General features: G+C 47.2%; 1 protein-coding gene across 10 annotated transcripts in view; it reads right to left on the bottom strand.

Annotated features, from left to right (window-relative positions):
* The window catches only part of FHAD1 (forkhead associated phosphopeptide binding domain 1), a 122,820-nt gene that overhangs the window by 98,756 nt on the left and 8,330 nt on the right, over positions 1-15,734 (bottom strand). For all 10 annotated transcript variants that reach the window (XR_013337999.1, XM_077775811.1, XM_077775810.1 and 7 more), the window contains exon 2: positions 4,768-4,974. Coding sequence is in view for 9 of the 10 variants with exons in the window: in XM_077775811.1 (XP_077631937.1) it covers positions 4,768-4,974 (207 nt within the window). In the remaining variant the exon portion in view is untranslated. The remainder of the gene's footprint in view (positions 1-4,767; positions 4,975-15,734) is intronic.

Consider the following 15,734-nt stretch of genomic DNA (forward strand, 5'->3'; position numbering starts at 1 on the left):
TGAGGTGAAAGGTCACCTTGGGGTTGTGCAACACAGTGGCCGCAGGTTATAGTTCGTGGAAAGAGCTTTGATTTACAAAGCATATTCCTGGAGATGACCCCGGGGTGGGTTCCAATGTATTTTGTCAACCACAAGGGTGTTTTTTTGTTTGTTTGTTGGTATTTTTTCATCTCGGATGGCATTCCGCAGGTAATTTATTTGCAGATGTATCCATCTGTGGGGTGGGGAGGTTTCCTGCCCAGAGGACACTTGCAAAGGAGTCACCCTCGCCACTAACATGCTTGTTCGCTCGATTCCAAAGCTGAGTTCCCACCTGCCACGGGGGCGGGCGCTGGGCTAGGCGACTGACACACACGGCCCACGTAACCCCAGTTAACTCCACGCGGTAGGAAGTGGTAGCTCCCCAATGTTCCAGCAGAGGGAGCTGTGACAGCAAAGGGACCTGTGTGTGACCCTACAGCCCGCGTATGAGCAGCGCCGCGGGGACAGTCGGCCTGACCTGGGGACCCACACTCCACCCGCTGTGACATCAGCCAACGCCCGTGGTTCCCAACCTCTCCCCTCCCCCTCGTCCCTGAGCAAATGCTGCCCCGTCCCTTCCTGTTGGTTATGGTCACCACAAAGCCTGAAATAAATGTGTTCACTTGGGAACTCTTTGTGGGGACAAGAAGAGCTCTGCTCATGCCCGACCCTCTGGCCATCAGGATGACCCCTCTGGAAACCCTGTGCCGGGAGGAAATACAGTGTCCTCCCCTGGGACCCAAAAACCCAGCAGACACAGAGCACAAGGAATCAAGACAGTCCCAAATTTCTTAGAAAAACTGGGCCATTAAAGTATCTAATGAGAGATGCCCTTCATTACGTCCCCTCCTTCCCTTCCCTCCTTCCCTTCCCCCTTCCCGCCCTCCCTCCTTCCCTCCCTCCCTCCTGTCCACGAGGCTGCCGTCACTGAGGCCCTGGATCTGCAGAGATCCCTCCATCAGTAAAAGCTGAGAGGATGCCTCCGTAAAGTCTCTAAATCGAGGAAAGCCCGAGCAGGGAGCGCAGCTGTGGGGTTGGAGGTGGGGAGTCCTCCTGGGGAAAGTTGCTCCCACAAAGGCTCAGGGTGCCGCTAAGTGCTGTGGACACAGGCCCAGGAAAGCTCTGTGCAGCTGCTTGCGATCCTTGGGGAATGAGGGGGGATGCAAATGCTTGTAGGCATGAAAATTTAAAAATCTTGTGTGTATTCAAGTGACCATAAAAGTTTCTGCTCTATCTGAAAACCAGTCAGTGATTCTGGCCTAGCTAGTGTTAGATTTTTTTATTTAATGTGTATTTATTTTGAGAGCATGAGAGCGAGCAGGGGAGAGGCAGAGACAGAGAGACAGAGAGAGAGAGAGACCCAAGCAGGCTCGGTACTCTCGGTGCAGATCCTGACGCGGGGCTCCATCTTGTGAACCGCGAGATCATGACCTGAGCCAAGATCAAGAATCAGGTGCTTAACCTGAGCCACCCAGGTGCCCCTTTAGCTTTTGTTAGATTAAATTAGCTAGGGGCGCCTGGGTGGCTCCGTGTGTTAAGCACCTGACCCTTGATTTCAGCCCANGAGAGAGACCCAAGCAGGCTCGGCACTCTCGGTGCGGATCCTGACGCGGGGCTCCATCTTGTGAACCGCGAGATCATGACCTGAGCCAAGATCAAGAATCAGGTGCTTAACCTGAGCCACCCAGGTGCCCCTTTAGCTTTTGTTAGATTAAATTAGCTAGGGGCGCCTGGGTGGCTCCGTGTGTTAAGCACCTGACCCTTGATTTCAGCCCAGGTCACGATCTCACGGTTCGTGAGTTGGAGCCCCGCACCAGGCTCTGTGCTCAGAGTGTGAAGCCTGTTACGGATTCTCTCTATTCATCACTATTTCTCATGCTTATCTGATATCAGAAGCACCTCTAAATATGAAGAACCCCTTCCCTATTTATACACCCGTGTTCATGACACTCTTATTCCCAGCAGCCAAAAGGTGGAAGCCATCGATGGATGGACGGCCACGTAGAATGTGGTGTAGACACGCAATGGGATGTTACTCAGCTTTAAGAAGGAGGAGAGTTCTGGGGCGCCTGGGTGGAGAAAGGGAATGAAGCATCCAACTTTGGCTCAGGTCATGATCTCACAGTTCGTGAGTTCAAGTCCTGTGTTGGGCTCTGTGCTGACAGCTCAGAGCCTGGAGCCTGTTTCAGATTCTGTGTCTCCCCCTCTCTCTGCCCCTCCCCTGCTCATGTTCTGTCTCTCAAAAATAAATAAACATTAAAAAAAAACAAAACAAAAAAATACAAACATTGAATGGCACACTTAAAAGGAGTGAAGTTTATGGTGTGTAAATTATATTCAAGGACGTTGTTTAAAAGCAGGCAAGCAAACATGTTCACGAGGAACCTTTCGGGGGCAACGAGTACGCTCACTGCCCTGACGGCAGTGATGGTCACTTGGGTGCACGCGTGTGTCAAACCCGATCAAGTGACATCCTTAAAACACCTCCAGCTATTTGCAAGTCGATTCTATCTCCAGAAAAGCTGGTTTTTAAAAAGCGGCACAGGGGCACCTGGGTGGCTCCGTGGGGTCAGCACCCGACTCCCGATTTCGGCTCAGGTCATGGTCTCACGGTTTGTTGGTTCGCAGAGCTCCCTCTCCTTCTCTCCCTGCCCCTCCCCTGCTTGTGCGCTCTCTCTCTCAAAAAATAAATAGCTGAAGTGTCTAAAATAAAACAAAAGGCGGCACAGTTTTCCATGTACGAAGAACTCCTTGCATTTTTTAAACGATGCCCCCTTTTGATGGATAGTTAGGCTTCAATATTTGTGTCCCTATAAATAATATTTCCATAAATACCTTTGTGTGAAAACATGCAGATGTCGTTTGTCTCCCTTCCCCCTCCTAGCAAGCCACAGAATGAGAATTTCCCAGGCAGGGGGCCTGGGAACCTGTAATTTTATAGAACATTCCAGATACATTCTTATAATCACATATGTCTGACAATCCTTGACTCAAACTTCACAGGCTTGGGTTTATGGGCTTTGCGTCTGAAACTCCGCTTTCTTTGGTTCCTGAAAAAAAATCTGTAAATACTCTATAGAAGGGGTTCTAAACTTAGGTTTTCGTTTCACTGGGGGCACATCAGAATCTCCAGGGAGCTTATGAGAACGCATGGTCCCCAGAGCAGGCCCGTTCCCGGGGAGGCTGCGTAGGGTTGTCAGATTTAACATAAATAAATAGATTAAAAAGCATGTAAATAAAATACAGAGTGCCCAATTAACTCTGAATTTCAGATAAACAGCAAATAATCTTTTGTAAGCATAAGTGGTCTTTTTGCAGTAGTTGGGACATACTCATACTAAAAAATCATTTGGCGTTTATCTGATGTTCAGATTTAGCTGGGTGGCCTGTGTTTTAACTGTCAATCTTAAGTATGAGTCCTTGGGCGAGGCCCGGGGATCTGCACTTGGTCCGCTCCCCCCCAGGGTCTGCCGTCGCAGGGTGCCCTTGGAGCCCACGTTGAGAACTCTTGTTCAGGTCAACAACTTCTGGGTCAGAGGCCCCTCCTCCGTGCTGCCCCAGGACCCTGGTACGTCCATGAGCAAACATACTTTAATGATCTAAGGGGGATAAGGCAGCTGGGCAGGGGCAGGGAAGTCTGTCCTACATCTTCAAAGCCAAAGGTGACAGAGGTGACGTCACGGCTCCTGCAGCCTGAGGGATCCTGGTGACCTTCCTGGGCTGCATACTTAGGGCCTCCTGTGGGCTCAAAACCCCAGGATTCGGTGTAGATCCTCCAAATTTAATTTATTCATACTCCGCCTTGTCCCAGAAAGGATTTTAAGCCTTGGAGGTCTCGCTCAGTATAGCATTCTTGGGGACGGTGAGCACGGTAAATGGGCCACCTCTCTGGGACACACACGGCAGATATTAACTGCGTGCCCACCACGTATGGGCGCTGTGCTAATTTTATAATCATAATGCTCTCTCTCAGCCCTCAAGATGAGCCTGCAAGGTCACTGCTGCCGTTGGCCCCGTTCTGCAGATGAGGACACAGGGATTTCGAGGGGTCCGGTGGCTCGCTCAGCAGCACGCAGAAGCATGCAGGCGGCAGAGCTGGGACTCCGATCAAAGCCTGCCTTGCTAACCCCCTCCTCCCTCTGCCGTCCCGCTCCCTGGTGAACAGTATGGCCCTTGTGGCTGAGGTTCAGTGGGGAAGTTCTGTATTACATTTTGCTTACGCTGGGGCCAGTCTAGGTGAGGGCCCCAGGGACGTTTCCAATCGGGGGTATACCGGCAGCGGCTATGTGCGGGGTGTCTGCTGACTTCCCTGCTTTATGTCTAGATCAACGCCATGTAACACTGGGAAGCCAGAGACCCAGGCATACAAAAGACCCTGGTCAGGATCACAAAGCGAGGAGGCTGCAGACTGCTGATCTGCCTACAGAGGAGCCTCCGTCGTCTCTGAGTTCTCGAAGGCACGTGCCTGCTTCCCATCCCCCCCTGACCAAGCTTTGCACTGTCAGGAAGACGCTAGGGTTCTGGGTTCGCCACGGTGCAACTCTTACATGTCATTCCAGGAAATGCCCACAAGAGGGCGCGAGGAACCACACCCCGGCCAGGATGCACCGGGATAGCTGTGTACCTTGCAGGCTCCAGTGGGTCCAAGTCGCTGGTGTGCACGGGACCAGCACCGCCCTCTGGAGGCACCGGTGGTGACACGGCACGCCACCTCCGGCCCCCTTCCCCACGGGGGCCTGGACTCACCGAGGATGGGTTTTCGATGACCAGTTCGTAGGTCAGCCCTCCGGACCCAAATCTCAGGAGGTCCCCAGGTAGCAGCTTCACGGCCACGTTCTGAATGTGGCACTCGTTGACGAAGGTGCCGTTTCTGGAATTGAAGTCCTGGAGAACAAAGCTGTCCTCGGCCTCACTGTATTCAATCAGTGCATGATGGTTGTCGATGTCAGCAGACTGAAATACAGAAGGAAGGTGTCTGTATTCCATGATACAAGACTCACGGCAGGGGCCCGAACACTCACTAGGGAGCACTGGTATCAGAGGTGCTAAGCGCCTCTCCTGGCCGGTGGGTCACTGCAGCCCTCATTCAAAAATGCTTGACACGGAGGGTCAGAGAAGTCAGCGACCTGGCAGAGGTCACGTGGCAAGCGTGTGGGGGCGCTGGGGTGTGTGTTCTCTCTGACTCCACGATGCTGGGTGGGGACTCAGGCAGCACAGAGGCATAAGGGAGCTGGTGGGCGGGGGGGGGCCTGGACGAGCACATGTGTGGCCAGGGAATCGACCGCTTTCTAGATCCCTGACCCCTCACAGGTATGCTTTTGGTTGTCCTGAACGGCAGGACAGAAAGCAAAAATGGCCCCAAACGCAAACCAGAAAGGTCAGTAGGCAAGTGAGTATGGTCTACTCTCCGGCCAGGAAAACACCGAGTTCATGGAATAAAGTATATGCAGTTGAGNGGGGGGGGTGTTCTAATGATTGATGTTCATCATTAATTTTGTGTTCAATTCACTAAAAAAATAACATTTAAAAAATATGACAGAAAACAAGAACCAGATAAAAGAACAAACAAGACCTTAAAATCATGTAGGCTCCCGTGGGCACTGTGAGCACTGGCGGCTCACATCCTTCTCGTCTTCTGTCTGTTGCTGACCATCTTGTTAAAAAGTTTAAACAGAACTGAGATCACATCACATAACGGAGTTTTATTAACTACCTTTAGAAAACCTGGGTGTACAATGAAGATTTTCCCATGTGATTAGTTATTTCTGTTGCTTCTTAAAAACTACTCAGAATTTATCTAATCGAAGATGATTTTTTTTTTTTTAAGTAGGCTTCATGCCCAGGGTGGAGCCCAATGCAGGGCTTGAACTCATGGCTGAGATCAAGACCTGAGCTGAGATCCAGAGTTGGGCACTTGACTGACTGAGCCACACAGGTGCCCCAATGCTCTACCTTTTAACAGGAGGCCTGGTGTGATTACATTTCCAAAAAGAAAGGGACACCAGACAGTGTGTCTGTGAATTGGCAGTGAGGGGGGTCGAAGGCTCCTCTGTAATTTCACTTTGATCAGAAGAGTGAGCTGAGCCCAGTGCCCAGAAGGAAACACCATATTCCCCTGGCCGTGGGGCTCTGGACTGTGGCCGTGGGCCATATGTGAAGCCTTTCTCTTTTTAGGACACTGCCTATGGGACATCCACTCCAGCTTGTGACTTTGCAATTATTTTCCAAGTTAATATTCTCGTAGGGCACGTGGGTGGTTCAGTCGGGTGAACATCTGACTCTTGATTTTGGCTCAGGTTATGATCTCATGGTTCATGAGATCAGGCCCTGCATGGGGCTCGGTGCTGACAGTGTGGAGCCTGCTTGGGACTCTCTCTTCTCTCTCTGCCCCTCCCCTGCTTGATGTGCCTGCATGTTCTCTCTTTCTCTCGAATTAAATAAATAAACATTTAAATTTATCTTCCTGGAGTGCCTCATCCAACTTTCATACAAAGAGTACTTGCACTTAGAAATCGACAGTGAACTCGATTAATACAATAATAACCAATCACCTGTATCAACAAAAGAGTAAAGCTTATGTTATATTGATATACAGTAATATAATAGCTTGCATTAATAGACTTTATCAATTAAACATTGCATGCCAGGAAATTTGCTAAGTGCTCTATTGCATTATCCATTTCATCTACACAATAACCCAAAGGGATAGCTCTCCATTTTGTTGGTAAGGAACCTGAGGCTCAGAATGATTACATTTGCACGCAGCTTGACTATTCTGGCTTCTACTCAGATGTGCTTGACTCAAACGTCTGTGTTCTTACTCACTTTGCAAATACCGTACACATGGGCACTCAAAATACTGACATGCCAAAAGAAAGCAGGAGTAACTATATTAATTTCAGACGCAACAGACTTATCAGGGATGTCTTATCAGGGATGAAGAGAGGCACTGTATGATGATAAAGGAATCAGTTCTCTAAGAAGACGCAACAAATCCTTAATTATATGTGCCTAACGAGGAAGCATCAGAATAAGTGAGGCAAAAACTGACAGAGGTTCAAGGAGAAATAGACAAATCCATTATGATAGTTAGAAACTTCAACATTCCTGTGTCAGGAACGGTCAGATCCAGCAAGGAGATAGTTGGAAAGGATAAAGCTGAATTGAACAACACCACTGATCAACTAGATCTAATTGACAGGTATAGACGACTTTACCAAACAACAACAAAATGCACATTGTTCTCGAGCTCACATGCAACATTCACCAAGAGAGACTACATTCTGGGCCACAAAACAGAACTCAACAAATTTAAAAGGAAGAAATCCTACACAGCATGCCTTCAGGCTACGATGGAATTAAACTAGAAATCAGTAGCAGAAAAAGAACTAAAAATTCCAAAATATTTGGGGATTGAACGACACACTTCTAAACAGCTGGTGGGTCAAGGAGAAGCCTTAAGAAAAATAAAAAAGTATCAAAACGAGGTGGAAGTAAATGCAAATGAAAATAGAACTTACCAGAATTTGTGGGATGCAGTGAAAGCAGGGCTAAGAGGGAAATTTATAGCAGGGAATGCATACGTTAGGAAAGAAGAAAGACTTAAAATCAATAATCTAAGCTTTCATCTTGGGAAACTAGAGAATGAAGAGCAATATAAGCCTAACACAAGCAGAAGCAAAGAAGCAAAAATTTGGACAGAAATAAATGAAATAAAAAATGGGAAAATAATAGAGAAACACCAATGAAACCAAAAGTTGATTCTTTGAAAAGATCAATAAAATTGACAAGCCTTTAGCAGGCTAACCAAGACAAGACAGAGGATACAAATTACTAAAACCAGGGGCGCCTCGGTGCCCCTGAGTTCGACTCAGGTCATTATCTCACAGTTCGGGAGTTTGAGCCCCATGTCGGGCTCTGTGCTGACAGCTCAGAGCCTGCAGCCTGCTTCAGATTTTGTGTCTCCCTTTCTCTCTGCCCCTTCCTCACTCATGCTCGGTTTCTCTCTGTCTCAATAATAATTAATAATAATACAAACTCAAAACCCCCCCCCCAAAAATGAAGAAGAGATGTTCACTACTGATCACATAAATATTATAAACAATTCTATGTCCACAAATTTGATCACATAAACAAAACTGACCAACTCCTTGAAAGATACAATGTACCAAAATACATACAAGGAGAAATAAATAATATGAATAGGCCCATATCTGTTAAACAATTGACTCAATAATTAATAACTTTCCAAAACAGAAAGCACCATGTCCAGATGGGTTCACTGGTGAATTCCATCAAACACTTACAGAAAAAATGATACCAGTTCTCTACAACCTCTTTCAGAAAACAGAAGCAAAAGAAACACTCCCTAACTCATTCTGTGAGGACAGCATTACTCTAATACCAAAACCAGATGAAGATATTACAAGAAGGGACAACTTCAGACTAGTTTGTCCCATGAACATAGATGCAAAATCCTCAACAAAATATTAGCAAATCCAATCCAACAATGTATACACCACAAGCAAGTGGGATTTATTCCAGGTATGCAAGGCTGGTTCAACACTTCACTATCAATTAATGTAGTCCATCACTTCAAGAGGTTAGAGAAGAAAAGTCACACGATCATAGCACCAGTTGAAGAAAGAGCATTTGACAAAATCCAGCATCTGTTTGCGATTAAACACATCTTCTGGCAAATTAGGAATAGAGGGGAACTTCCTCAACTTGATAAAGAACATCTATAAAAACCCCTATGCTAACATACTTACTGGTGAGAAACTAGAAACTTTCTCATTAAGATCAGGAACAAGGCATGGATGTCCTCTTTCACACTTCAGTCTTAACACGCCTCTGTGTCCTAGCCAGGACATGCAGTAAGAAAAGGGAGTAAAAGGTATACAGATTGGAAAGGAAGAAACAAAACTGTCTCTGTTTGCAGATGACATGACTGCCTATGTAGAAAGTCCCAATGAATCCACAAAAACACTCCTAGAACTAGTAAGCAATGATAGCATGGTTATAGGATACAAAATTTATATATGAAAGTCAATGGCTTTCCTATATACCAGAAATGAACAACTGGAGTTGGAAATGAAAAACACACCATTTATATTAGCAGCAGAAAGAGACGAGAAGAGAAGCGAAGAGAAGAAAGATTAAGAAAAGGAAGATTAAGAAAGAATGAAAGACTAGACAGACATACTTGGGTATAAGTCTAACAAAATATGTAAAGATCTATATGAAGAAAAGTATAAAATACTGATGAAAGAATCAAAGATCCAAATAAATGAAAAGACAGCCTGTGTTTATTTGCAGTTCCTTAGTAGTGATACATGATGTTTAGCATCTTTTCATAAGCTTATTGCCATTTGTAGATCTTCTTGAGTTAGGTGACTGTTCATATCTTTCACCCAGTTTTAAATAGGGTTGTTTGTTTCCTTATTGTTAAATTTTAAGACTCATTTACTTTGGACACATGTTTATAGCATCCTTATACCTAACTGCCAAAAGCTGAAGCCACCAAGATATCCTTTAAAATGCGAATGGAAGGCCGGGGCGCCTGGGTGGCTCAGTCGGTTAAGTGTCCGACTTCAGCTCAGGTCATGATCTCGCGGCTCGTCAGTTCGAGCCCCGCATCGGGCTCTGTGCTGACAGCTCAGAGCCTGGAGCCTGCTTCTGATTCTGTGTCTCCCTCTCTCTCTGCCCCTCCCCTGCTCATACTCTGTCTCTCTCTGTCTCAAAAAAAAAAAAACTATAAAAAAATTTTTAAAAAATAAAAGGTGAATGATAAGCAAATTGTGGTACATCCACACAATGAAATAATAGTCAGTGATGAAAAGAAATGAGCTACCAAGACACAAAAAGACACAGAGGAATCACGGAAACACACATTGCTTGGTGCAAGGAGCCGGTCGGAAAAGGCCACGTACTGTATGATTTCAACCATATGAAATTCTAAAGAAAGTAAAACTACAGAGAGCATAAAAAGATCAGTGGTTTCCAGGGGCTCTAGTGGACATGGGGCCAGACGAAGAGGGGAACACAGGGGTGTCAGGATGGTGAAATTATTCTGTATGACACCGCGTGGGGCATACTTATTATACATGGGCTGAAAACCACAGCCTGTATAATGCCTAACGTCAACTATGGACTCTAGTTAATGATAACACATCAATATGAGTTCATCAGTAGTAACAAACGTCCCATGTTTAAAAAGCAAGATGTTGGGGCGCCTGGGTGGCTTAGTCGGTTGNAATAAATAACAACATTAAAAAAAAATTTTAAAAAGCAAGATGTTAATAACGGGAAGCTCTGTGTGTCTTGGGGGCAGGTCTATGGGAACTTTGTGCACTATCTGCTCAATTTCCTATAAACCTCCATCCGTTCTAAAAAAGAAAGCATTCTTAAAACACACTAAAACACATTCGCCCTTTGGGAAACGCCACTCACATCACGGCCATCCCTCTACCCACTGATCTCTGTGCTCCATGAACCCTTGGTAACCCATCGAAGAGAGAAATTCTATGTGCTGCTTTTTGTTTTCCTTTTCCCAGGCCTCATTACTTTCAGTTCCTCAGTAGCTGCCGGGCCATTATTAAGAAATCAAAGGAAGCAGGAAGTTCTGAATGACTCCATAAAATGGGAGGGGCCTCGGCCACATGTTGAGCCGAGAGAGTGCTTCCTGGGACTGCCCTATAATACAAGACCCTCCACTTCCTTGGAAATTCGCTAAAGGCTACTGTTGGACACACGCCCCACTGCTAACATAGGCTGAATGTATGAGCTCCATCCCGCTGAGCTGTCCCTCTGCTCACACCGGGCGTGACACTGGGTAACTCAGTTGGATATGCATCAGACCCTTGATTTTGGCTCAGGTCTTGATCTCACGGGTTCAGGAGAATGAGCCCCGCGTCCGGCTCTGTGCTGACAGCACGGAGCCTGCTTGGGATTCTCTCTCCCTCTTTCTCTCTGCCCCTCCCCCTCTCTCTCTTTCTCAAAATAAATAAATACACTTTAAAGAAATTAAGAATAAAATCATCATATGATCCATCCCCAAGCTCACTTTTGGGTATACATCCAAAAGAACGGAAAGTGAGGGCTTGAAGAGATATTTGTACACAATGTTTATGACATTACTGCAAGGGTGGGGAGGTGGAAACTACCCAGGGTCGCCTGACAAATGAGCGGATAAGCAAAATGTGCCACGTACATAAAGTGGAATATTACTCAGCCTTAAAAAGGAAGGACATCCTGATGCATGCTACAACATACACAGACGTTGATGGCATTAGGCTAAGTGAAAGAAGCCCGTCATAAACAGGCAACTACTGTATGATTCTACTAATATGAAGTACCTAGAGTTTGTTAGGCTCATAGAAAGAGAAAGTAGGATGAAGGCTGCCAGGACCTAGCGGGAGGGGGAAATTGGAAGTTGTTTGATGGTTTAATGGGCTTGGAGTCTCAGTTTTGCAAGATGAAAAAGTTCCGATTGGTTATACAACAGGGTGAACACACTTCACACTACTAATCCACACACTTAAACAATAGTTCAGACGGTAAATGTTATGTTTTGCCACAATTTTAAACATGGCTAAGATGAAGTGCCTCACCCGACATCAAGATGAACAAGGCACTCAGGACCAAGATCTGTGTCCTTGACTTGTCCCCTATGCTTTCCAGAGTAGATAGTAATTAATTACTTAAATTATTTAATGTTTATTTATTTACTTTTGAGAGAGCAAGAGAGAGCGAGCACAAGCTGGGGTGGGACAGAGAGAGAGAGAGAGGGAGACACAGAATCTAAAGCAGGCTGCAGGCTCTGAGCTGTCAGCACAGAACCTGACGCGGGGCTTGAACCCACGAAGTATGAGATCATGATCTGAGCCGAAGTCAGATGGTTAACCAGCTGAGCCACCCAGGTGCCCCGAGAATAGGCAGTGATTTGATAGTGAGAGAGGAAGGGGGTGAAACTGAATATAGAACATGCATTAAAAAAAAAAAGTCTCCTGCAGGGGCGCCTGGGTGGCTCAGCTGGTTAAGCGTCTGACTCTTGATTTTGACTCAGGTCATGATCTCATGGTTCACGGGTTCGAGCCCCACATTGGGCTCTGTGCTGATGGTGCAGAGCCCACTTGGGATTCTCCCTCTTTCTCTCTGCCCTCCCCACTTACATGCATGCTCTCTTTCTCTCTCTCATAATAAATAAATAAGCATTAAAAACTAGTTAAACATTTTTAAAAAATCAAGACAATTCAAATAGTAAATGATGACCTTTACTAAAATATATATATATTTTAAAAAAGACTCCTGCATTTTAAATACCTTTTAAAAGTATTTAGTGGGTCCATACAACACTGAGACTTTGACAAATCCACTAATGCCAAACATCTGCTCTGGTGACCTTGGCTTTGAGGAAGCCGTTAGCTTGCCGCCAAGGCTCCACACCGGCTCCGGTCCCTTCCCCTGCCCCCCAGCTCGCACTGCTCCTGAGGATTCTAGGCCAGGGCTGGCTCCCTTCCTTCTTGTTCATCCACGAGCCAGGCTGCTGCAGCACCCCAATTCTCTAAGGTGTATTTTCAACCCCCAGTTCATCCCCAGGCCCCCAGTGGATGCCGCCACGCTCACCTCCTGCATCCTGCCTCCTCCCCTCCCCGTATAACCCTCTCAGTAATGACGGTAATGACACCCCCAGCCTGCCTGCCACCTCTCTCCACGGCTCCTGACATTGTCCCTACTGGTGCCTCCAAAAAGCTCTCCAGCAAGCCCCATGATGCCACACCCTCCCCACGGCGACAGTGCAGGGAAGAGGCAGGATTTTGACTACATTGAAGTGGGCAGGACGGTCCCCAAAAGAGATTCTGTGCCCTGAATCTGGATCCTGTGAGTATGCTCCATTTCAGGGCACAGGGACTGTGCAGATGTAAAGGTTACTCATCTATGATCTTGAAAGCGGGAGAGTATCTTGGCCTGTTCAGGTGGGACTAATCTAATCCCATGAACCCCTAAAGGCAAAGAACGTTCTCTGGCCGGAGCTGGACAGGGGATCAGAACGGGGCATCAGGGAGATCTGAAGCACAAAAGGGACTTGACCCCATGCTGCTGGCTTGGAAGACGAAGGGGCCCACCAGCCCGGAGCGTGGGCGGCCTCTCGGGCTGAGAACCGCCCTCCGGTGACAGCCAGCCCAGAAAGGGACCTCAGTCCATGGCACACATTAAATTCTGCCAACCACCTGAACAGATCTGGAAGCAGATTCTCCTTGGAGACTCTGTGGAAGAGTCCAGGTCCACCGCACGCCTTGATTTTGACCTCGGGGGCCCAGGGACGGAGAAACCAGCGGAGCCTACCCTGGCCTCTGAAGTACAGAATGCGACCTCATCCCTGGTGTTGTTGTAAATAGAACACAAATACAACGGGCAACATGACGGTACTGACAGCACCAGGCACTGATCCAAGGCCTTCACAGTGATTCAGTCTCACAGCACGGTCCCTGCAATCATCCCCAGGCCCCGTACACAAATCCACAGCAGAGGATGTTCAGCTGCATAGCTTGCTGGAGACCCTACAGCCCATGAGAGCGGAGTCAGGCTCTGAGCCGGCCGCCCGGTGGCAAGGTCATGCACTTGACTGCTCTATCCTCAGGCCACTAGGTCTGCTCTTCTCCCACCCAAATAGCAAAGATCATCAATTCCTCCCCAGCTTAAAGGCCTTTTGGTGAGGGCGAGGTTCCTCTTCACGTGCTTAGCCCGGCTTCCACCTTACAATGTTACCACCAACATGCCATTTCGTCCTTTTCTCTCAAGCCAAATTATTCCCCAAACATCTCCGGACCTTTGCACATGCTTTTTCAACACCTGATGTCCTTTCCTGCTTGCTCTGTCTGGAAAATCCCCAGGCTTCCTTCGGTCTCTCCTTCTTTCTTTTCTTCCTTTTTCCTTTCCTTTCCTTCCTTCCTTGAGTGCAAGCAGGGGAGAGGGACAGAGGGGGACAGAGAGAGAGGAATCTCAAGCAGGCTCCACGCTCAGGGCAGAGCCTGACATGCGTCTCAACCCCACAACCATGAGATCAAGACCTAAGCTGAAGGGCGTCTGGGTGGCTCAGTCAGTTAAGCATCCGACTCTTGGTTTCGGCTCAGGTCATGAGCTCACAATTCCTGAGTGTGAGCCCCTGTCGGGCTCTGCGCTGACAGTGCAGAGCCTGCTTGGGATTCTCTCTCTCCTTCTGCCCCTTCCTCCTTCTCTCAAAATATATTTAAAAACTTAAAAAAAAAAAAAGACCTGAGCTGAGATCAAGAGTCAGACACTTCATAGACTGAGCCACCCAGACCTCCCCTGGCTTCTCTTGAAAGATGCATCTCCAGTTTGGTCTTCTCTGAAGAGCTCTCTGACCCCCAGACGGGGTTCTTGTGGGGCCTCAATGCACAACCCCAAGGCTCCTGTTCAGGGGAACGTGCTGCGTCAACATTCTGTCCCCACACAAGTCCCCCACGAGAGGGGCCCACCCCAGCTAGTGGCGTGAGGACAATCCCCAGAAAATTCGTGTCATGCTTCATGGGCAGTCCTCACTCTGGATCTCACACCATGGAATCTCCCCAGCTTCGTGAGCTACTTTACTATTCCAGAAGGAATTTCAGATAGTCCCAAAGCTAAATTTACACTCAAGGAAAGAAACTTCTTTTCTCTAGAAGCGCTGAGTCAGACAACCCAGAATCTGAAACCTGGCCCCACCTCTCTGACCAGCTGTGTGATTTTTTACTTAACTTTTCTGAGTCCCATTTCCACATCTTTAAATAAGGATAATAGTGATGATAGCAGTTCTTACACAACATGTTTGTTTGGTTTTTTTTGAGAATGTGATTTTGTACATATGTACACAGTATGTAGAGTATATATAAAAACACATGAGGTACAGGAAGTAGTCTATAAATATATGCCATAGCTGTTCGTATCATTTGTCTTCTTGAAGAGATTGTGGTCTGCCTCCTCATGTCCACTAGAACGGCTACTATCAGAAAAAAAAAAACAAAAAAAACATGGTAAAGGGCACCAGGGTGGGGGTGCTTGGGTAGCTCAGTCGGTTGAGTGTCCAACTTCAGCTCAGGTCATGATCTCGCGGTCTATGGGTTCGAGCCCTGCATCGGGCTCTGTGCTGGCAGCTCAGAGCCTGGATACTATGTCTCCCTCTCTCTCTGCCCTGCCCTTGCTTGTGCTCTGTCTCTCTCTGGTTCTCAAAAATAAACAAACATTAAAAAAATTAAAAAAAAAAAAGGCACTGGGGTGGCTCAGTCAGTTAAGCGTCTGACTCTCGAGTTTGGCTCAGGTCATTATCTCACAGTTCATGGGATTGAACCCCATGTTGGGCTATGTACTGACAGCTTGGAGCCTGCTTGAGATTCTCTCTCTCTCTCTCTCTCTCTCTCTCTCTCTCTCCCCCTCTCTCTCTGCTCCTTCCCCACTCACCCTCTCTTTCTCCAAAATAAATAAATAAACTAAAACAAAACAAAACCCAGGATAAAACGAATGCTGGTGAGGATGTGGAAAAAGTGAAACCTTGTGCCCTGTTGGCGGGAATGTAAAAAGGTGCCACTGGGGCGCCTGGGTGGCTCAGTCGGTTAAGCGTCCGACTTTCGCTTAGGTCATGATCTCGTGGTTCGTGGGTTCGAGCCCCGCATCAGGCTCTGTGCTGACTGCCAGGTCGGAGCCTGGAGCCTATT

Source organism: Crocuta crocuta, unplaced genomic scaffold, assembly GCF_008692635.1.
Source record: "Crocuta crocuta isolate KB4526 unplaced genomic scaffold, BGI_CrCroc_1.0 scaffold127, whole genome shotgun sequence".
Taxonomy (NCBI): domain Eukaryota; kingdom Metazoa; phylum Chordata; class Mammalia; order Carnivora; family Hyaenidae; genus Crocuta; species Crocuta crocuta.